This window comes from Choloepus didactylus, chromosome 6 (genome assembly GCF_015220235.1).
Source record: "Choloepus didactylus isolate mChoDid1 chromosome 6, mChoDid1.pri, whole genome shotgun sequence".
NCBI lineage: Eukaryota > Metazoa > Chordata > Mammalia > Pilosa > Megalonychidae > Choloepus > Choloepus didactylus.
This window is the reverse complement of record NC_051312.1, coordinates 111,951,064-111,973,253: the sequence shown is the minus strand read 5'-3', so window position 1 is coordinate 111,973,253 and position 22,190 is coordinate 111,951,064. Positions and strand designations below refer to the sequence as shown.

The window sequence follows — 22,190 nt, the reverse complement described above, 5'->3', positions numbered from 1 at the left end:
TGGGTGAGTTTTCTCAATTTAAATCTGTCCTGTATCATGTCTAAAAGGCAAATGAAATAAACAGCAGTGATATTTTTGAGAATTAGGAGCTTCCTGAATTGATGGTGCTTTTGATATTTTAAGCAGACTCAAGCAACACAGTAAACAGTGTTCTTTGAGGAAGGATGCAAAATGAACTCTTTTACATGTCTGATTATCCCCGTGCCCGTTCATAATGGGGTAGACATTTCTTTCTCATCAGGAGGCAGTCAGTAGATAATTTCCCAATGCCTGAGTTAGTGTACTCTGCTCTCGTTATTTTTATTTTTTAAGATGATGAATGCTGAGCAATCATCAAATGAATTCACAGAAAGGAACTGCAACATATTCTTGTGTTAAAGATAGGGTTCAAGAGAAATATAAACATGTCTGGCAAACAATGGTTCTCATCAGATGGAGAAGGGCCTTCTTCTAGCCCGCTGCTTTGACACAGAGAATTCTCATTGATTCACAATTTTACCTGTTAAAAGTTTTATTTTCCAGTATGGATGTTTTGGTGTTTTGTGTGTGCATGTGGGTGCATGTGTGTGTGTGTGTGTGTGTGTGTGTGTGTGTGTGTGTGTGTGTGTGTGTGTGTCTGTCTTTTCAAAGAATATGGCCACACATGAAGAATTAGAGTCTTTCAGGTGGAAAATTCATCTCAGTTATATAATTACTGGACTGCAGCAAGTTAGATCAAAGTGAGGGCATTGTGTTGCTATAGGACATTGCTTCAAAGAGTATTGGGACTGAAAACAATATAAGGGCTTTATTGTTCCCAATTTAACGTCATGCAAATCCTCAAGTACATGGTTTCCCAAAAATGTATGGTATATAGTGGGATTTTAATGCCTGGATGAAAAAGTTTGCATTTTAGGCCTTCGTGAGAAGCAAGGGAACTTTTCTAGCTGCCATTACAAATTCGCATTTCAGGGCATGAAAGGCTTAAATTGCCTGGAGTGTAGGTTTTTTTTCTGTTTTTTTTTTTTTTTTTTTTTTTTTCAATTATAATCAAAATCTCTGTAAACCTCTTAATGTTTCATAGACTAGTTAAGCAATTTCCCCTTAGATGTGTCTTTGATCTGAAAATAAATGTAGACTGGAGCTAAGCTTAAGGTGTGCTCTGCAAAAGTATCTGTCTATATGGTTCATAGTTACTCTGGCTGACACGAGACCAGAGAAAACACACATCAACACTCTATACTGAGCCTAGATACAGTTGCTATAAGAAAAATATTTCTTCAAAAGTTTCAAAAGAATGATGACATCAATGCCAAGAACATCAAAGGGGCTGTTCAGTACTTTCAGGTACTTTGCCAAACTACCTTCTAAATGCCGCTTAACATTCCTTTGTAATGGAGTTAAAGATGAGCCTGAAATTGCAGGGGACCTCTTAAAAGGTCTGATTACCAGCCTTCTGTCTCCAGGTGATTGCTTCCAAACCAGCTAACATATTGTAGTCTCAAGTTGTCTACACATGATTCAGTTGATCGTTTTATTTTCAGAATGTTCTTGTGCATTGAGGAGAGAATTGGTGGAGAAGTAATCTCCGGACCTCCCCTAGATATGGCATGTAGAGATATGTGAAGACCATGGAAACCCTGATAGACCACTGCTGTCACGGAGCAGGAGTTCTCATTCTTAATTCATAATCCTCTCCTTTCATAAAGGCTGCAGAAGAGCTGGGTTAATGACCTCATGTGGAAAGTTGAAAGAGACACCAAAATAAATGTGTGCATTTAGCCTGTGTTCAGCTTTAAAATGTTCATCTATCAAGAACAATATGCATTTACTTTATGAAAACTTTCACTTGAATGCAATGTATTTCATCTTTGTTTTAGTCGGGAATTGTTTTGTCGAAGCACAGAAGCCCTCTTAAAGTATCACAGGCAAAAATAGAAAAGGGGGAAAGGCAGATTTATTGGAAGGTTACTGGGTGTCTCAATTCCAGGAAGTATAATTCAGTCTCCCAAAGTGCTGGAACCAGGAATTGGAAAGCTTCAGGATCTCTCCCTCCCTCCCCCACCCCTCAGTGAGGTTTCTCATCCCCTCTCCTGCCTGTGCATCTGTTTCATTCTATCTCTGTAGCCCTGCTTTCTCTGTCTCTCACTGTGCCTGGCTGAGAATAACTACAACCCAGGCAGCCCTACAGATCTCTCATTTCAAGTGCCCATGGATACCATCAAGAAGGTCTTATTTCAATCCTGGATTGCTAGAAGAGCATTTAATTGGTTCAGCTTGAGTCAAACATCTACCCTGATCCAGTCTGCTGGGGCAGAGGGAATGAAATGTTCCGTGATCGGTGGATCTCTCCAGGAGATTTGGGATCAGACTCTCAGAGAAGGAGGCTTGGCAAGGGCAGACAAACTGGATAACATGTTCATTTCAATCTTAATTATACATGCAGTATATGTTCAGTGTAGAAAATTAGAAAACACAGACATATGAGCAAAATGGAAATGAAGAATCTTCATCATTCCACCACCAGAGATTACTTCAATATCTTGAAGTGTTTTCTTCTGTGCAATTTTACTTGCTTTAACAACCTTTTAAATCTTGTATTTGTCTCGATTATACTAAGAATTTATTCATTTTATATCTGTTCTTCCCATATTGATTGAACATTTTCAGTATGCTAGACACTGGCTTACACACTGGAGTTAGAGTGGTCAATTATAAAGACACAGTTCAAACTTCCCTCCATAGAGCTCATTTTATAACACGGGAGACAGACAGGCTTAACAAATTGGAAGTACACAAATTAATAAAAATATTTGCAAATTGTAATAAATGGTGGAAAATGAACAATCAAGTGATTGAGGTGAAAAACAACAATGAGAACATAACTTTGGATGGGGTGGTCAGGGAAAATCTCTGCCGGGGTCACATTGAGGTAAGACTTAAAGGAAAAGAAAGAGCTAGTTAAGACAAGAGTTGGGGGGGAAGGAGGCATAGAGTATTCTAGTTAGTGGAAACAGCATTTGCAAAAGACCTGAAGCTGCAATGGCCTTTGGCATTCTGAGAATTAAAAAAAAAAAAAAGTATCTTGCACTTGGGTGTGAGAAGGAGATCCCTTTGTTGTTAGGCAGAAAGCAGATGGGTGGGGGGAGATGAAGAGGCAAGATGTAGGATCAGATACTGGGTAGTTTTTTGTGCTTTAAAGAAGAGGGGACCTGAAGAAGAATGAAGAAGACATAGAAGGCTGGGCAGGATAGAGACTTAATACCTATTTAAGTCAAGTGTTAGATGCAAAGAGAAATGCTGTCATGGAGTTGGGTGTGGCTGCATTTTATATTATTTTACAAAAAGATGGCAACTCATATTTAGCCATAGTTCAGATCCCAAAATAATTAATAGACAACCCTGGAATGGTGTTGTGGTGCTCTCCCTGACTTCTGGGTATTGCAGATATTCGAATTGGCCAAAATTTGGAAAGAATTCAGTTGTTGCCACTACAAGAAATGAATAGTAGGGAAAGCCGTGCTGTCCCTACCTCTGACACCTTTCAACTCTGCCCTCCTGCCCAGCAGCTTTACAAGTGGACAGAGAGTTGCCAAGAATCAGCCTCGTGGCTTATAAAGGGAGCGTGGCTCACAGCCGATGGCAGAGACACAGAGACACCCCATAAACTGACTCACCTGATGTTTCCAGACCACTGACTGCCCAAGAAGCCAAATCATCAACCAGTCAGTGAGCTATTCCTGGACGAGTGCTGGGCTGGGCTTGTGGGAGTGGGTGAGAAGCACAAGGTACTTTCTCTTCCATTGACTTCGCAGAATCATCTTGAGGTGATACACTCAGACGAGTCAATAACCAAGAACAAGAAAGACAGAAAGTGCTAAATCATTAAAGTAAGGAAACAAATACAAGGAAAAGTCAGAGGGGAAGGCCTCATCAAGGAGATGGAATAAAAGATGGAGAGAGAATAAAAGCTTTGCAGACTAGATACTCCAGCCGAAGAGGGAGAGAGAAGCCATTTGATTAATGGTGCTTAATGCATTGGACATTCTACTGCGCAGGACATTTAGAGATCTTGAGAACACTGCCAATATTTTAGACACAGCATTTACTTTGGATTCTCTTCGATATATTTTGGGCAAAAAGTGAGTCATGATTAAAGTATGTCATGCACAAGGCAGCTGGGTTTTCAGGCTTTTATAGGAGATTCTGGTCGTTTTTCTGCTCAACACAGAGGATCCGTCTCTGGAAGATGGCCCCTGCTAGCCCTTGCCTTATAACGATTGTGGCTATAATGATACAGCCAGCAGGATAAATCACAGTGGTTATTACTGAGTGGATCTGGAATGATGTCGTTTAAGATAGTGAACTATAGAGGAAAATAAATCTTTGAACTTTAAAATTTAATTAAAACTTTCCCCTATTGTTAGACATCAACTTTTTGTTTATACCATCACGATCAGAATTTCATGAAACATATTAATTTAAATAGTTGGGGAGCACTTCACTGGAACGGAGGGGGAGTCCGTCTTTCCCAGGCACAGTCCCCTCCCCTCTACAGCCATAACCCCACACACACCTCTACAGAGCAATGGTCACGTTCTATTGTCACTTTTAGCTTTCTTCCCCATACACCCTGATAAAGGCCCCTTGCTTGTTTGTTTTTGTTCATTCTCACATTTATTGAGAACTTGTCTTATGCTAGGCAGTGTTCTAAGCTCTTTTTGTGCTTTAACCCCTTGGTCTTCACAGCCCTGACGTAGGCTCTCTTAAAGAATATATAATTGGTATTAAATAAATATCTGTTAAATGAATGAACAAATTCACGTTTTACAGATGAGGAAAAACCTGTTTTGTTATCTTCATTTGCCTTTGTCTAGCAAAAGCCTGGCACAAAGGACAGTCAGGACGACAGGGGGCAGTGTCGGGCATCCTCAGGCTCCAGTTCTGCCTCTCTTACTGCAAAAGAGCTACCAGTGATAGGACTGCTGCTCTGAGATGGGAAGGCTGCTGGTGCTTTGCAGACGTGGTTGCTAATCCTCTCCAACCCTTGAATATAGGTATTATTATCCCCATCATACAGGCGAGGTAAGTTACTTACTCAAGTTAATACAATAAGTAGGAGCAGAGCAGCATTTTGAGCCCTGGTTTATTAGCAGCTGAGTCCCATGCTCTTTTTAGATCCCATAGTCTCCCATTGTCCTACGTAAAATAAGCTATTTACCTGTCTGAGGTCATGTCACACTGGTTCTCTTCCTCCTTCCCTCAATGAATGCTATGTTGGTTGATGATAAATTTGGAACATTCTTCAAGAAGTGATGGAGGTGTCCAAACTGAGAAAAATATTGTAGTGAAATACTATGTAGTGAAATACCCTTTCTCTGCACTGTAATGGTGAGTGTGTCTCCAAAGAGTTAATTTTTTGCAAGCCACCCATGAAAGTAAAGGGGAAAAAAAAATCAAGGAAATTTTGAATATGGAATATCTTGGTATTTAACGTTCCTTAGAAAGAAAGTATGTTGATTTATTTTCTTTACAAAGACCCTGAATTTGCAGCGCTTTTGCTTTTATATAAAACTCCATCTTGGGTTTCCTAAAGAATAGCTATTTTGTTCACTAAAGCAGGCACATTTCTCAGGGTCCAAACCTTATAGAACAAATTTTCCAGCTGGAACTACCAAGTCTTCCCTAACTCCTTCCAAGAAAGGAAGTAAGGAAGTCTTGGAAGGGAGGGAGGGAGGAAGGAAGGAAAGAAGGAAGGAAGGAAAAGAAAGTTTTTCATGGTTTTTCTTGAAGGAATAAAAGTGGAAGTTATTGAAAATTTTATAGGAAATATGTGCTGATTCCTCTTCAGCTCCAGGACTTTCACATGGGTAGGGCACTGAGTTAAGATGAGGCCTTAGAGTTGCATCCCAGCTTTGGAATCCTATCAGGAGGCTTGACTCCACCTTGAGCTATCTCCAGACTTCACACCCTCCTCCATCTGATTCACGTGAATGACAGCAGAGCTTTCCTCATGCTTTGGGTTCTAAGGGCTTCCCATTCCTCTGGCTTCAGGGCTTAGAAGAAAATTATCACTCAAGCAAAACTCTAGTGGAGTCATTAAGTTGCTTGTGAACTGAGTATGAAAAGGTCCCTCCACAAGAATAGGCTTCTTAGCATTGCTCAAGAGTTAGAAGGATCCAGTTTCCAAGTACTCAGATCAACCAACCAACTACCACTATTGAATACCTATAACATGCCCAGAACTGTGATAGGTACTAGAACAAATCCAGACAAATTTAAGACATGGTACCCACCCTAAAGAGCTTAAAAACTAGTTGGGGAAGCCTAATTAATGTCTGCACATAAAATAATATCCAGCAATAAAGGGAAGTTTAAAGGCCAAATGAGGAGTGGGGACCATGTGTCTTTGGCAAAAGCCTTAAAACCCCATCAAGTTTGTGTGGGGCAGGAAAGCCTGGGAGAAATGACTCTCTTCCCCACCCAAGCACTGTGATAAGCTCTAAGTGACTGCTGCAGGATCCAAAAAGTCAAGATCCCTCCAGAGTCAATCAAGAGTCATATATAATCTTTTGGATTGGTCCCTTCTGATGTTATCTACTCCAACCCTGTTTCTAATCAGTCATGAAAAATGGTCTGAGGAAAGTTTCCAGATGATGGGACCAAGATATTCCCTTGAGTATGTAAGCGGTGGTAAATTGGTTCTAGTGTTTATGCCTTGTTGGGAAAGACAGAAATCTACTCAGGGGGAAAAAAAGTGACCTATGGACTGAATTGTTACCTTTGTGTGGCACATTCCCAGTTTCCAGGGCAGCCCAGGAAACAAAGAATGCATTTGTTTTGTGGAAAGGGATAGGCGGCAGGGGAAGAAAAAGAAACCAGAGGATTGGGCAATAATGGCATTTTCAAATCCCTCCAGGAAGTTTGCCTTTCCAGTTCTTTAGAAGAGGGAAGCACAGCTGTTTTAAAAGGAGGAGTTTACTGGGGGGCACCAGCCCCACTTCCGCTGTGCAAAAGCACTGGGTTTTCCTTGTGCTTTGGCTTCCTGGTACATCCCCTCCCCAGCCTTGGGGCCAGCGACCACCACGCCCGGGGCTGCCCCTCAAGGTCCTCAGCCTTCTCCTGGCAGGGACCAGCGGGCCTCAGATAGCACCAGGGTGTTCAGTTAGAAGGACGAGAACCAGGATGAGAGGGAAAAGCAGCAGCTGTTAGCTGGATCCCAGGGATATTGGAAAGTGCAGTGATTCCTGTGTAGTGTGCAAACCAGATTGGACTTGCTGTGCTGAAAATCATTCCCCTAAAAGTCCCTTTCTTGGATTACTAGTGAAAAGGGGATATTACATTCAAAATCTCACAAATTAAACACAGTAAATTTGAGGTGCAAATTTATTATACAAAGAAATGCTTCTCAATCCATCTAGGTAATGGAAAAAAGTGAAAATATTGAAATGTAGTGCTCATTTGAAGCCTTTACGTCCTGCCACAAGCTTAATCATCTGCCTATTTTTCCTCCTGTGAGGGATGATTTGATATGGGGTGGTTCAGCACTCTCCCTGAGAGCTTAGTAAATCCTCTGAGTGCCTGAGTGACCCTTTGCCTCTTCCCTGTCGTATACTGGAGTCTCGAGGGTGATGCCCGGAGCTTTCATGATCAGTCTCCCAGCCAATGATGTCACCGTTCCTCTCCTTCCCCTCCATCCCCGGGAGTCCCAAGGGTCCTTGTCCTTGCCTTGTACATGCAATACATCTTCATTCTCCTGTCCTTTTGTCTTGGCCATCTGTGTCCACTGTGTCCAGAACAATGCTGATATGTGGCAAGGTGAAGACTGAAAGGGAAGCGAGTAGGATGGTTAGTGGTGAGGAACGAGGACTTCAGAATCAGACTGACCCAGCTTGGCATCTGCTTCCATGTACATTTACTGTGTGATGCGACCATTAGGACCCTCCGTCTCTTCCCTTATAAATTGAGGATAACAATACATGCTTCAGAGAACTGTGAGAATCTTAAATGAGACTCTACACAACAGAGAGTCTGTTTGAAAATAAGCCTTCAATCATAGTTAGTAGCCACATTATGACTTCTGTGGACGTCAGGCCCTGTTGGTTTTGAGGGCTGCTTCTTCCTTGAAAAATCTTCAGAATTGTATTTTATGACTGTGTTGGGATAAGGATGAATACATTAATATATTAAAACAGTTTCTTCAACTGAAGTTTCTTTTTTCTTCTGATTTTAAAAGGAAACAGTTTGGGCACCTCATTGTATCATGGTCCCTTATTACATCATAGGCACGACTGTGCCTAATGATTAAGTCTGTCCTGGGTGAGAGATTTGTTTTGGAGATCCTATCCTCTACCCTCTCAGTGTTATAGCTGCTTTCTGGAAGTTGCTGACTTCTCTGATTCTCGGAGCATACACTACTCTTACACCTCTCCCTTCCCTTCTCTTCTCCCCCAACGACCCAAAGGGCTGACACTGTAGTACTCCGCAACTTTCCTAGCCTTGCCCCCGTCCTTCTCAACCTAAACCCATGTCTTCATTCCCTTAAATTTCCCTGCTTCAGTCTCTTCCCTTACCACTCTACTCTTCGCCTGGTCAAGCAGTACTTAATTTTCTGATAAACTGTTTCTCACTGAGGTGTTAATGACCAGCCGTGCTGCTCCTCTACTCCTTCTAGAGTATTTGCATTTTGACAAGGAGATTTAAGAGACTTTATGCCACAATTCAAAGCCTTGCCTCTAATGGAGGATTTTTAGTCCAGCAAAGGAAATACTTCAAAGCAAAGGGTGAACTATGCAAGTGATTTACATCATACTTTGTGTCCCGGCCCGCGGGACGATCAACGGAGGCTCCAAGTCCTGCGAAGGAAGAATGGTATGGGACAAGAGACACGAAGAATGACAGCAAGACAGGTTTCTGATCAAGCTGCAAAATTTTATTGAAGAGGCAGGGTATATATGCTCTAAGGTAGAGGGAGTGGCTAGTAAAAACGGGTGGCGGCCTAGGATTGGTGGCTGCAAAGGCGGGTGGCGGTCTAGGATTGGTGATTGCTGTTGCTAGGGTGAGAGGCAGATGTAAGGTTAGCTTTTGGTGCGAACTAGCTACTGCTTAGGCGGGAACTACTGTTACTTCCTAGAAGAAGGCTAATTATAGCTTAGGCTGTTCTTTTATCAGCCCTGGCGGCCATGTTGCATGTCACCGGTATCGCTGAAGGTAAATATTATATATGCTACCTTAATTGTCCCCAACAACTTTGTAGGTAGTTTGAGACCTGGTACACCTATGCGTTCAGTGGGCCTTGGTGATATAATTCGGTGAGAAGACAATTGCTGTCCCCCAAATGCTCTTGCTAAAGCATTGTGCCCACTGGAGTCCTAGTGGAATCTCTGTATCCATGGGGCTCCCTTCCTCAACAACACTGAGGAAGGCTTCTGTTCCCCATCTTACATCATCCATCACCAGGCTGTGGCTGGTGGTGCCTAAATAATAAACCTCACTCCCTTAGTGCCTTTTGTTTTCTGGGTTCTGGCAGGAATGTGATCTCAGAGCTTATCCTGTTTATAGAGGAGGGAACGATGGCCCAGAGAAATGGAATAACTTGCCTAAAGGAGCACAGCAAGTTAATGCCAGAATCAGGACTAGATCCCAGGCCTCCTCAGTACCCAGGCATAGTATGTGTCAGGGCCCAGAGTCCACATACTATGGAGCACAGGCCCTCTCTGCACTGAGAGAGCTCGGTTTGATTTCTGGGTTCATTGCTTGCTATGTGTATGACCTGGAAAAATTAATCTCTAAGTCTCAGTTTCCTCATCGGTAAGATGGGGAGTAGAAACAGCATCCACCTCATAGAGTTGTTTTGAGAATCCTTGGAGTTGTGAGAATTAAAGAGAGAATTCATACAAAGAGCTTAGCGCTATGCCTAGCACACAGTTCTCACTCAGTGACTTTGTTGTTACTGTTATTATTACCATCCTTGCCACCGTGACTACTATTGCTAATTCTATTTCTACCTCTACAATCCTGGTGACCCAAAGAAAGCATTAGTGCTCCTTCTCAGGGTTTCTCCTGCACTGCCCAGGGAGTGGCCAGGGCAATGGGAGAATCTGGCAGAACAGGTTTTCTCAAAGCAGTGGAAAAATAAATCAAAGGTGATAACCCAAACCTGGAAAAAGAATGTGCTCCTTTGTTTGTTCTTTGCTGGCTGTGAAAGATGCCACTTATGTTGAAATAAATCAGAGTGGCCCGTCTTGAGGCAGCATGGCAGAACCGTCTGGGCTCTGCTCTTCCAGCTCCCATGAGGACAGCTGGTGGCAACTGTGAGCCCCTGAGGAAGGTGGCGATGGCTCACAGTGTTCTGTGATGATGTTCGTCACCAGTGAGTGGGCAAAGTTGAGAGTCAGTGAAATAGAGACAGCAGAGGTGGGGGAAAGGAATGTAAAGCTTCACACTCAGGGACAAAGAATGGCCTGCCCCTGGCTACAAACTTCTGCAGATGGCTCATCACTGAATGTGAAGTCTCAGGGGACTTAGGTAGGACTCCTGGTTGAAAGTAACAGAAGCCCAACTCATTAGGTTAAGCCAAGAGGGGAATTTATGGCAAAGATTCCAAAGTGTGTCCAGGAAAACAAGGAGAGTTGCATTGCTGATCTACAATTGGAATCAGGCCTCAAATGCTCTTGAAACTGTCTCTCCTCTCTGCGCCATTCTCTTCTCTTACTTCCTTTATGGCTCGGGTTGACATAATGGAATGACCATCAGCAGCTCACAAGTTTTGTAAATCACTATACGAGCACCCAAAGAGAATCTGGTTTCACTGTCTCCAATTCCACGATTCCCATGGAAGAGACAGACTGGCCCAGCTTGGGTCAGGTTTCCTTCTGTGGCGCAATCAGCAATGGCCAGGGGGTAGAACCTGTTACACCAACATGGCACACCCACCAGAACCGTACACCACCTGTGAGTGCACAAACCACAGATAAGGGATCAGTGAATCAGGTATTGATGAGATGATTGACAAGAAGCATATTGTTTACATTCAGCCCTATGCTGTGTCCTGGCCATTCCCAGATACCTCATCATTTTACTGAGGTGTAGGATGTGTCTGTGCTCACTGCCTTTGGCCCCTCTCTGCTGCATAGATTCTAGCCCTAAACAAACTAATTCCAATGTAATATAGTGCAAATGACACAGGCTTTAGAACCATACATACCTTCAGTTGAAGCCTAGGGCTACATATACTAGCTGTGTGACATTGAACAAGTTACTTCGCCTCTCTGAGACTTGTTTCCTTATCTATGTGAGTGACAACATCCATCTAATTGGGTTGTTGAACAGATTAAGGAAAATGCAATAATTATGTTTGAAGTACTTGGCCTATAATAAGTGTTAATTTCCTTTTCTTAATTAGATTACTAGAAAGCTTCTGGTGGCTAAGGGAGTGTTAGTGAGTGAAAAGAGATGAAAGGAGAAGTGATAGAGTGTTATATCCAGGAAATATCTTCCTGCCCCAGGTATTTTACAATTATCCTTAGCAAACAATAAATAATTTAAGTGGGTCAGCTTACTGGGAAAGCCACATTTTGATAGATACTGTCTCTCACTTTAGGGGCAAATCAACAAAAACCCTTTATGAGGTGCAGTGATGAATATTTTATGTTTCTTATTCATTTATTGGTGTGACTGTATGGCCCTCAAACTTTTCTCTATAATTTTTAAAGCTCGGATAAGGCAATCTAATCTGTGGGTTAGTGAATGAAGTACCTTAACATTTAGCTGCTAACATTGCTATTTAGAGAGACACCCCCACCCCCACCCCAGCTTTGAGAATGGAGTAAGCCATACTTTTTATATAAATGGTAGTTTACATAGCTCTTACTGTAGTAAGCACTGTGCTAAACTTTTATATGCCTTATCTCATTTCTTCCTATGAGTAAAGTGCTATTGTCCCATTTTCTGGATAAGAAAATTGAGGCTAAGATAAGTAAGTTGCCAAGGTCACATAGCTCTCAGTGGCAGAATTAGACTTTGAGCTCAGTTTTGTTGGTTACCGGAATATGAACCCTTAACCATAGCCCAGTACTGCCTCTCTACACCGGATTTACAAAATTTAGACACGGGCAAAATCAGAAATAAATTCCCAGGAAATTCTGTGCTTGGAGTGTCTCATCTTTGACAATCTCATGGTTTCTGTGCATCCATACACTGCTACTACATGGGCTTGAATGCAAAGCAGTGGAATTACAGGTAGAAAAATAGATGAACAGATAGACTATCTCTTGGGACCTGACAACTCCTCTAATTAGTTACATAGAGGATAAGAGTGATGAAGTGGTTGGATCTGTGATAAAGGAAACTAGAAATTTTGTCTCAAGCTTAGACTTGTGTTTCCCATCTGGGTTAAAATTCTGCACACACTGATCATCTGTGACTGTGGTGGGGGTTATGCATGCCTGTGGAATATTTTGCTCCGGAAAACAACAGGAAATCTAGTGAGCCATCTTAGCTATTATATATGTGAAGAATTCTTCATCCATTGACCTAGGTAACAAACATAGGAACCACTGTGATCTCTCACCACTAATTGTCCTGTTCCTCCAAAAGCATTTTATTTTGTACAGTTTGTGCTACTGTGAGTTTCATTATATTCCAGAGTGTGCTTCATTTGTCCCTTTTTCTTTTTGACTGCATCCTGTTGTGTAAATGGAGGAAGTATTTAAATATTATATTGCTTTTGATTAGGAGTATATCCAGATTAATAGCTCATGTCTTTCTTCTTCATTCCCCCTCTGTCTTTCAGCTTCAAGGTTCCTTGAAAAGAAAACAGGTAGTTAACCTGTCTCCTGCCAACAGCAAGAGGCCCAATGGCTTTGTGGACAACTCATTCCTTGATGTCAAGAGAATCCGAGTGGGGGAAAACCTTTCTGCAGGACAAGGTGGTCTCCAAGTAAACAGTGGACAAAATCAGATTCTGTCAGGGACCTTGCCTATGAGCCAAGCACCCCTGAGAAAGACTAACACTCTGCCACCCAATACACATTCTCCTGGCAATGGTATGTTTAACATGGGCTTAAAGGAGGTGAAGAAGGAACCAGGAGAGACTCTGTCTTGCAGTAAGCACATGGATGGCCAAATGACCCAGGAGAACATTTTTTCTAATAGGTATGGAGATGACCCTGGAGAACAATTGATGGATCCTGAGCTACAGGAACTGTTCAATGAGCTGACCAACATATCTGTGCCTCCCATGAGTGACCTTGAGCTGGAGAACATGATCAATGCCACCATTAAGCAGGATGACCCATTTAACATTGACTTGGGTCAGCAAAGCCAGAGGAGCACACCCAGGCCCTCCCTGCCCATGGAGAAGATAGTGATCAAAAGTGAATACTCACCTGGCCTGACCCAGGGCCCCTCGGGCTCTCCTCAACTGAGGCCCCCATCAGCTGGCCCCACCTTTTCCATGGCCAACGCTGCCCTTTCCGCTTCCTCCCCAATCCCTTCAGTCCCTCCAAACCCGGCTCAGCCTCAGACAGTCTCAGGAGCAAGCCGGGCCCTGCCCAACTGGCAGGAAGTATCCCATGCTCAGCAGCTCAAGCAGATAGCTGCCAATCGTCAGCAGCATGCCCGGATGCACCAGCCACAGCATCAGCCTACCAACTGGTCAACCTTGCCCTCTTCTGCTGGGCCATCCCCAGGTCCATTTGGGCAGGAGAAAATCCCCAGCCCTTCTTTTGGCCAGCAGCCATTCAGCCCACAGAGCTCCTCCATGCCTGGGGTAGCCGGCGGCAGCAGCCAGCCAAAAGTGATGGCTAACTACATGTACAAGTCCAGCCCTTCGGCCCAGGGTGGGCACCTGGATGTGCTCATGCAGCAGAAGCCTCAGGATCTCAGTCGAAGTTTTATTAACAACCCACACCCAGCCATGGAGCCCCGTCATGGCAACACCAAGCCTTTGTTCCATTTTAATTCTGATCAGGCAAACCAGCAGATACCTTCGGTTTTGCCTTCGCAGAACAAGCCTGCTCTCCTACACTACACGCAGCAGCAGCAGCAGCAGCAGCAGCAGCAGCAGCAGCAGCAACAGCAGCAGCAAAGCTCAATTTCAGTCCAGCAGCAGCAGCAGCAGCAGCAACAACAGCAGCAGCAGCAGCAGCAGCAGCAGCCGCCACAGCAGCCACCACCCCAGCCCACCCAACCTCTATCAAGCCAGGCTTTGCTGAGGTCACCCTTACCGCTTCAGCAGAAGATCCTGCTTCAGAAAATGCAGAATCAGCCCATCACAGGACTGGGGTACCAAGTTTCCCAACAACAGAGACAGGTAAGGCTTCTACCACTCCAGACACAGGGTTCCCCGAGACCGTTGAGCTTTCTCATTTTGATTGGGTTCCTGTTGGGTTTGTATTGAACAGGATCAAGACCAAAGGCAGTAGTGGTCTTGATGGATTCATATGGAGACTTCATAAAATCTGGTTCATTTGGAGCATCTGGAGGAAAGGGCTCATATTTCCTCACAGAGCATTACTATCATTGGGATCTGTAGTGAGCAAAGGCTCTTGTTTATTAATGATGTTGTCTTACAACCAATGCCTTGAGTGGCATATCCATTGCCAATCAGATTATGATTTATCCAATGTTCATTCACGCAGTCAATAAATCAGACATTAAGTCACTATGCACTTCCTGGGTACCTATCATGTACCAGATGCTAAGTATTAGAATAAGGCCAGAGGTGATATTAAGAGTATTTAATGACCAGTCCTACACAGGCACCAGTCAACTGGAGTGTCCAGATATCCAACTCATAAGAATAGATCTTGCTGTGTTTCCGTATTGGTGTGTGTGGGCTGAATGTTAGCCCTAAATAAGACATGATCCTTGTCTATAAGCATAGTCTAGGGAGGATACAGGCTTTGAAAACTATCATTCTAATACTGTGTGGAAAGGGTAATGGTATGAGAGTACAGAGGTTGAGTATCTTACCCAGCATGGGGAAATCAGAGAAGACTTCTGAAGACAGTGATGCCTGAGCTAAGGATGAAATCGTCATGACTACAAACAGGAAAAAAAAATCTGTAGTTACCTTATAGTCTGTGGTTAACATAAAACAAAGGTTTTATTCTGTTCCAAACATGAACAGTTTGAAGAGATTTGTTCTGTGCATTCAGAGCGCATACTGGTGAGCAAGCCTTGATTCCCAGGGAGATTGAAAGAGGAAATTCTTCTTGGAAGGCAGGGAGGAAGTTTGGATATTGCTTTGTGCATATAATTTGACAGATCTACTTTAGTGTCCAAGCATAAAGACAGCATGTTACATGTCAAAACAATATGTCAAGACAGTGTGACGGTACAGAGCCTAATTCTGTTGACATTCCTAGAGTAGTTTTCATGGCAACTACCCAGAAAAGAGTACCCAACAAGCTCCACAGACTGGGTCCAAGCTGACCATCTCCCTAGAGGAGGGCCAAGAGAAAAATGGACTCACTGAGAACTCAGAAGCTGTGTACTAAGTAAAACTTTCAGCTCTTATCCCCTTCAGAAGTGTTTCTTAGCTTATAGACCATGGAGAACGGTCTTGGAATGCAGTCAGGTGTGTATTTTCCAAAGTGCCTTTTTTTAACACTTGGGTAATTTAGGGATCATTCAAAAACAAGCAATATTGTATAACTACTTTCTAATGTTATATGTAGACATTTTATTCTGGGTGAATCTCAGTTTAAATTCCCACTCTCACATTTGCTAGCTGTGTGATCTCGGGCAAGTCACTGAACCATGCTAAGCCTCAGTTTCCTCACCTATAAATGAGGGTATAATATCATGTCTTAGGTTGTTTTGAGAATGAAGTGAGGTAATTCTCAGCCCAGAGTCTAGACTATAGTTGACTATTATGATTATCATGGAGAGAGCCATAAATAATATCAAAATATTATTTTAGCAAGTGTTAATTGCATTTATATGAGATAGGCATTAGAGTGGATCCCAAAATCTACATAAATAGTATTGAGGGTATAAAAGAGGTCTATCCTTAATTTATCCCACTATCCAGCAGTGTGGTACATGGGTAGGCATTTAACTTTCCTGTGCCCAAGCTTCAGACCATAAAAATGGTAATAATCAATAATGAGATAGTGAGTTGGCATTTATTGAGTATTTACTGTATAACTAGCATGGCTTCTAACTCTTTTCCTTGTGGTATCTCATTTCATGCATATGAAGGAAATATAGTTATTCACCACTATAGGTGAGGGAATTGAGGAACAAGTAGATTAAATACCTTTGCCAAGGTCACACAGTTAATAAATATCTGCGCCCAGATTCAAAGCCTGGTGTTCTTATCCATAGCCTGTGCTTTCAGCCACTAAGCTGTATGGCTCAAAGGTAGGATTTGTTGGCAGGTGAATGACCACCTGTAGAGCACCGTAGATTCTCAAAGGAAATTGTTCTTCCAATATTGAAGCCATATTTAAATGATAGTAGTTGATTAGGTCTTTAGGGGCTAGTGAAAGTCTTAAATTTCTGAAGTTCAGCACTATTAAAGAAAGGAATTGAAAAAATATCCATGTGGTTGTTGACCTTCCTGAGGAGAAATCCCATGGGGCTAACCGAAATACACAATTGACAGCAGGAGATAAACGTCTTTGGTGCCCATCGGCGCTTCTTTGGGAGCTTTCCCGTAACCTCCGAGGTCCTCTGTCCTATTTCTTGCAGCATCACTGCTATTAGCACTGGACCTGTGCTCCTGACCTCTTAGTTCCCACCCAAGCTTCCAGGACCCAAGCACATCACTGGGTGCTGATGGCCAAATCAACAGACATCGTCCAATGCCTGAGATACTATTATTACTTTTCCCAGTGACTATAATGCCAAGACAATTTTATTCTCTTCAAGAAAGCCCTCAAAAAGTGGCAGAATGGTGGCAGGATGTCGAGCTGCAGGCCTCTACTATACAGGCAGGGCTACCAATTTAAAGCTTTATCCCAGCTTTGTAGATTGAGCCACATTGTCCCTTTGGGTCCTTCCAGCTCAGTAATTCTATGAGGTAGGACTCTGATATCCTGTATCTGAATTTTAAGCAAATGTACCAGAGCTCTGTAGTCGAATAAGTATTTCCCTTATTAATAAAGGAGCTATTGTTCAATCCAATTTTAGAAAGTTTTTGTTGGGATTGTCTTTGTGCCCCATAGCACATTCTGCAGATTATTACCATCCTAATAATATTCATCTTTTTGGGTGATTTTTGAAAACAGTCCAGCTGGGTAATGCTCCTTTGAGTCAAAAACAAAGTGTAACCATGATGTGATAAAATTATTTTTCAAGTGTGGTTTGTGATCTTTCTCTGAAAACAATAAAGAAGATAATTTTGAGAAACAACTTTCATTTGAATGAAATATATTATCTAAGCTTTTCCTGTCATATAGTCTCATCAAGTACATTGCCAAATATTCTCAACTCAGAGAGAGTGGTTTTAACTTCACCACTCAAAGTAGACAGTACAATTGTGTGTTCTCATGTCAGGATAGCTAAATCTTGGTTACTCATGACTTAGTCATGAGCCCAGGGAAGGAGGAATTGGGAATTAAGCAACTCATGTTTGTCGGCGAAAGCAAGATAAATGAAAACACCAATCGTGTATATTTTTTCCTGCTTGCCATGTTCATTTTGTGTCAAACATAGAAAGATTTGCTATGGGATTTGCTAATTGGGAGCCTTTAACCTTGGAAATCTTCCTGGCTCCCTGAATTTGTTGATCAGTTGTTTGCAGTTTACCAGTATTGTGTACAAAGGCAGCCTTCTCTCAACCTTTCAGAACTCTAAACCCAGACAGATCCCCATGCTGAGGTAGAGTTAAGAGTTTGGGGGATTCCTCCTCCCCTTGCCCTTTGCTGTATACCCATCTCCATTCTCCTGGATGTCAGTGGTTCCTGAGGGATGGATGTAGTTTATTTGAATTGTTGGAGACATCCTTATGGTTCCAGGCCTGGGGGTGGTTTTAAGTAATCCTTTCCCCAGAGCCTGGGAGAACAAATGGTATTTAGTGTTTCACAAATGCCTTCAGTGACTATCTTGCTAATGTTTGGGTTTGGCAAACGGAGGTATCTCCCGGCTGTCATTTTCTTCCCTTCTTGATTTGATGGTTAGGGGACAGGGCAGGAGACAGATGCAATGCCTGGATTTTCTGATTATCTTCAAGTTACTGAACACTTGTTTAAGGTGCGAAAGAGTTATTCGTTGTCCAAGGCTCATGAGGGTTCAATCCAAAGTGCTTTCCTCTTGAACCAAGAAGTGATCTTTTTTAGGGCTATATAATCAGACACTTAAAAGTGTGAATTTCTTTCTAACATTGGATCCATGAAACTCAAGCGGATTCTATATTTGGTTTAGAATTTTCCCATCCTAAAAATGGGAAGACAGCCAGTGAATGGAAGGTTTGTTATGACTGAAACATAAATTTGTTAATTTCCCACTCAGTTTAAACGCAAACTCCTCAATCGTGTATCGAGAACCTTCCATAATCTCTTCCCACTCTCTCTACCTAGCCAATTTTATCCGTTACTACTTCCCATCAACTCTTAACTTAATTCAGGCAAGTCTCCTAATCTCTCTCCAGCCTCCCACTTCCCATTTTAATTCATACTTTCAAGGTTTTGATGATGCTCTTCCTACTCCCTAGATTAATCTCTTTCTGCTTTAAATACCTAATGTGTGTTCTGTTTTCCTGACTAAACAGTGATTGATACAGTACTTAGGACCAGGGATTGGATTGAAAGGAGTGTGCGCACTCACCACTCTTGCTCTCCTCTCTTCTCTCTCCTCTTCTCTCTTCTTTCCTTCTGTTCGGTATACTCCCCTCAACTAAATTGTTGTATTTCTCAGCAGCAGATTTTATACTCCCAAATGCGGAGGAGATGATGTATAAATACCCATTGGTGGATTAAACAATTTCATGGAGGAACTATAGACCTTCCTTTCATTATATCTTTTTTTTTTTTTCTTAATTTAGTAGAAATAATTGTTTCCTTCTTCACAAGTTCTCCAAAGACAGAGCATGTCCCCCTAGATAAAACTTGTTGGCTATGTACTCAGAGGCACCATAGGGGGCATTCTCCTGGCTAATTTTCATCATTCATGTCTCCCCTTGACCTTAAAGGCTCATAAATCTATCTTGCCAGAACAAGGATGTCTCTCAGGGCAGACTCACATAGCCAAGCTTATGGAATTCATATTTAAAACCCGAATGTCAATTTATTTATTTAAAAGGAAAAGTACAGATGACACAGACCAAAACACTTATGTGAGCATAAATCTCTTTCTAGAGACAAAGATGCCTAGGAAGCCAAATTATAACCAGAAGGTAGCTTGATAAACAAGAAATCAAAACAAAGGGCTAGATGTTAGAAATTAAGGTTAGGTCAGTTATTTTAAACCCTAACTACACGTGAACGTTACCTGGAGAGCCTTTTTTTTTTTTTTTTTTTTTTTTTTTTTTTTTTTTTTTTTTTTAATTCTAATAGTGCCCAGGATCCACCTTGCAAACCAATTAAATCAGATTTTCTAAGTGTGGGGACCAGGCATTTTTATTTTTTCTCATCCCAGACGATTCTAGTGTACAGACAGGGTGAAAACCACTGGTTAAGTGATCAAATGTTTAATGGCATCAAGCTAAAAATCTGATGCATTTTTTCCATAACCTATCACACCTTCCCCCATCTCCTCAACCTTGATGCTTTGGCGACTATGATCATGCCCCTTGGTTCCAGATAAGCCGGATTTGTATATAGGTAGGTGTTCTAGTTTGCTAATGCTGCAGAATGCAAAACACCAGAGATGGATTGGCTTTTATAAAAAGGGGGTTTATTTGGCTACACAGTTACAGTCTTAAGGCCATAAAGTGTCTAAGGTAACACATCAGTAATCGGGTACCTTCACTGAAGGATAGACAATGGCGTCCGGAAAACCTCTGTTAGCTGGGAAGGCACGTGGCTGGCGTCTGCTCCAAAGTTCTGCTTTCAAAATGGCTTTCTCCCAGGACGTTCCTCTCTAGCAAGCTTGCTCCTCTTCAAAATGTCACTCACAGCTGCACTGAGTTCCTTCTCTTTGAGTCAGCTCATTTATATGGCTCCACTGATCAAGTCCCACCCTGAATGGGTGGAGCCATGTCTCCATGGGAATATCTCATCAGAGTCGTCACCCACAGCTGGGTGGGGCACATTCCAAGCAAATCTAATCCGCACCAAAATGTCTGCCCCACAAGACTACATCAAAGATAATGGCATTTGGGGGACACGATACATTCAAACTGGCACAGTAGGCAACGCTACTTACTATCTGTATGACTTTCTAGGAAGTTATTTAACCTCTGTGACTCACTTTTCTTTTCTGTAGAGAAAGGCTAATAATATCTACCGTTTCTTGTTTATGAGGATCAAGTTGAATCAAATGTCTTTGTTGAATACACTTGAAATCCATTAGCCAAGACTTCCTTTACCTGTACCAGCCTTGGACGCATATTGTCAACTCTTGTCCCTGCTACCCTCTTCTTTATATATTTCCTTGATGCAGTGACTCTCTCTTCTACTTGCCACAGTGGTTTCTTAATCAGACTTTAGCCACATTTTTCAGGATTCAGTACCATCTTGTCTCTTTAGGGTGAGTTTGTATATCTCTGATCTTAAAGACTTAGAAAGTTGTTTCTGATTTGGCCTGGATGGGGTACAGGAATCCCTGTTGCTCTTATCTGCTGACAGTGCTGCTAAATTCTTGCCATTGCCCGGTAGTGCCAGGGAAGAGATAGAAACCTTGTGCAATCTGGGAATGCCTTTTCTAAAGGGAAAATAATTATGAATTCAATATTCTGCAACAATATAACATCTAAGCCACCCTTTTCTGGGGGCTAGAAAGGATCAGTGAAAGGGCCAATTAGGCTAGTGCCAGGATTTGAGTTTAGAGGCTAGAACTAAATTAGAGGAAGTTAGTTGTATGAAGGGTCAGAGCCAAAGTTCCCCAAAAGCTGGGAAAATAAAATCAGTCAGTATACTCAGAATCCAGCAGTGAGGCCCAAAATTGGTGGCAAACCTATGGTCAAGGATAAGGTATAAATGATGTGAAATCTAAAGTGAAGTTGGGTTAGAAACCCAAGAGATTCTAGGTGGTCACTACAAATGACAACTTGATCCTTTGGTGATTTCCATTATGACTCACCTTGGCTGGGTCTTGCTGGCAAAAGAGAAAGGAGTTGGTGTAGACATACTGAGTGTTGTCCGTGGCAGGCCAGGAAAATGATGTTCACACTTGCACTTTATCTTTGACATGCCATCATTTATCTTTAGTTTCCAAAGAAAACAAAAATTTGTTTTTTAGACTCATGAAACCAGTGCTAAGGCCAAGATCCAGAGTGAATTTCCTGACACATATGTTACCATAATTGGTACTGAAGAATCTTTTTTTTTTTGTATGCAAATGCTTACAACAGCTTTATTCATAATCACCAAAAAGCAGAAACAACTCAATTGTTCCTCAACCGGAGAATGGACAAACATACATACATACATACAATAAATACCACTCGGCAGGAAAACAGAACAAATTACTGATATACTCAACAAGCAGATGAATCTTTAACACATCATGCTAAGTTAAAGCCAGAGTCAAAAGGTCCATATTGTATAATTCCATGTATATGATACACTAGAGAAGGTAAAACTATGAGAACAGAGTCTAGATAAGTGGTTACCAGGGGCTAAAAGTTAGTGGAGGGTTTGACTACAGGGACGACATGAAGTTTTTTAAGATGATGGAAATGTTATCTTGATTGTGATAGTGGTTATATGACTATGTATTTGTCAAAACTCACAGAACTGTACACCAAAGGCAAATTAAAATATGAAGTTAAGAAAAATATATGAGTCAATAATTTTTTTACCACTTGTATGTCTATCTGGATGTGGTACTGCAGAATCTTGATTGGAAAAATTAGCAAGAGGGATTTGGCACTTTTTTTCTTTTGTTGTGGTTTTGTTACTTGGTTGGCTTGTTTTAATGTTAGCATCAACTCTATGCCCTATACAAATAACCCATATAGAGGATATTACCAACCCCTTTTTAACAGGTGAGGATAGGGAGACTCAGAAAGGTTAAATTACTTGCTCAGAGGAACAGCTAATAATTGGTCTGATTCTAAATCCAGTGTTCATATCTACTATCTGCCTAAGTGGAGGAAA

General features: G+C 42.0%; 1 protein-coding gene across 2 annotated transcripts in view; it reads left to right on the top strand.

Moving 5' to 3' along the window:
• MAML2 (mastermind like transcriptional coactivator 2) overlaps nt 1-22,190 on the top strand; it is a 369,681-nt gene that overhangs the window by 237,216 nt on the left and 110,275 nt on the right. For both annotated transcript variants that reach the window (XM_037841183.1, XM_037841184.1), the window contains one exon: nt 12,773-14,293. In XM_037841183.1, the coding sequence (XP_037697111.1) occupies nt 12,773-14,293 (1,521 nt within the window). The remainder of the gene's footprint in view (nt 1-12,772; nt 14,294-22,190) is intronic.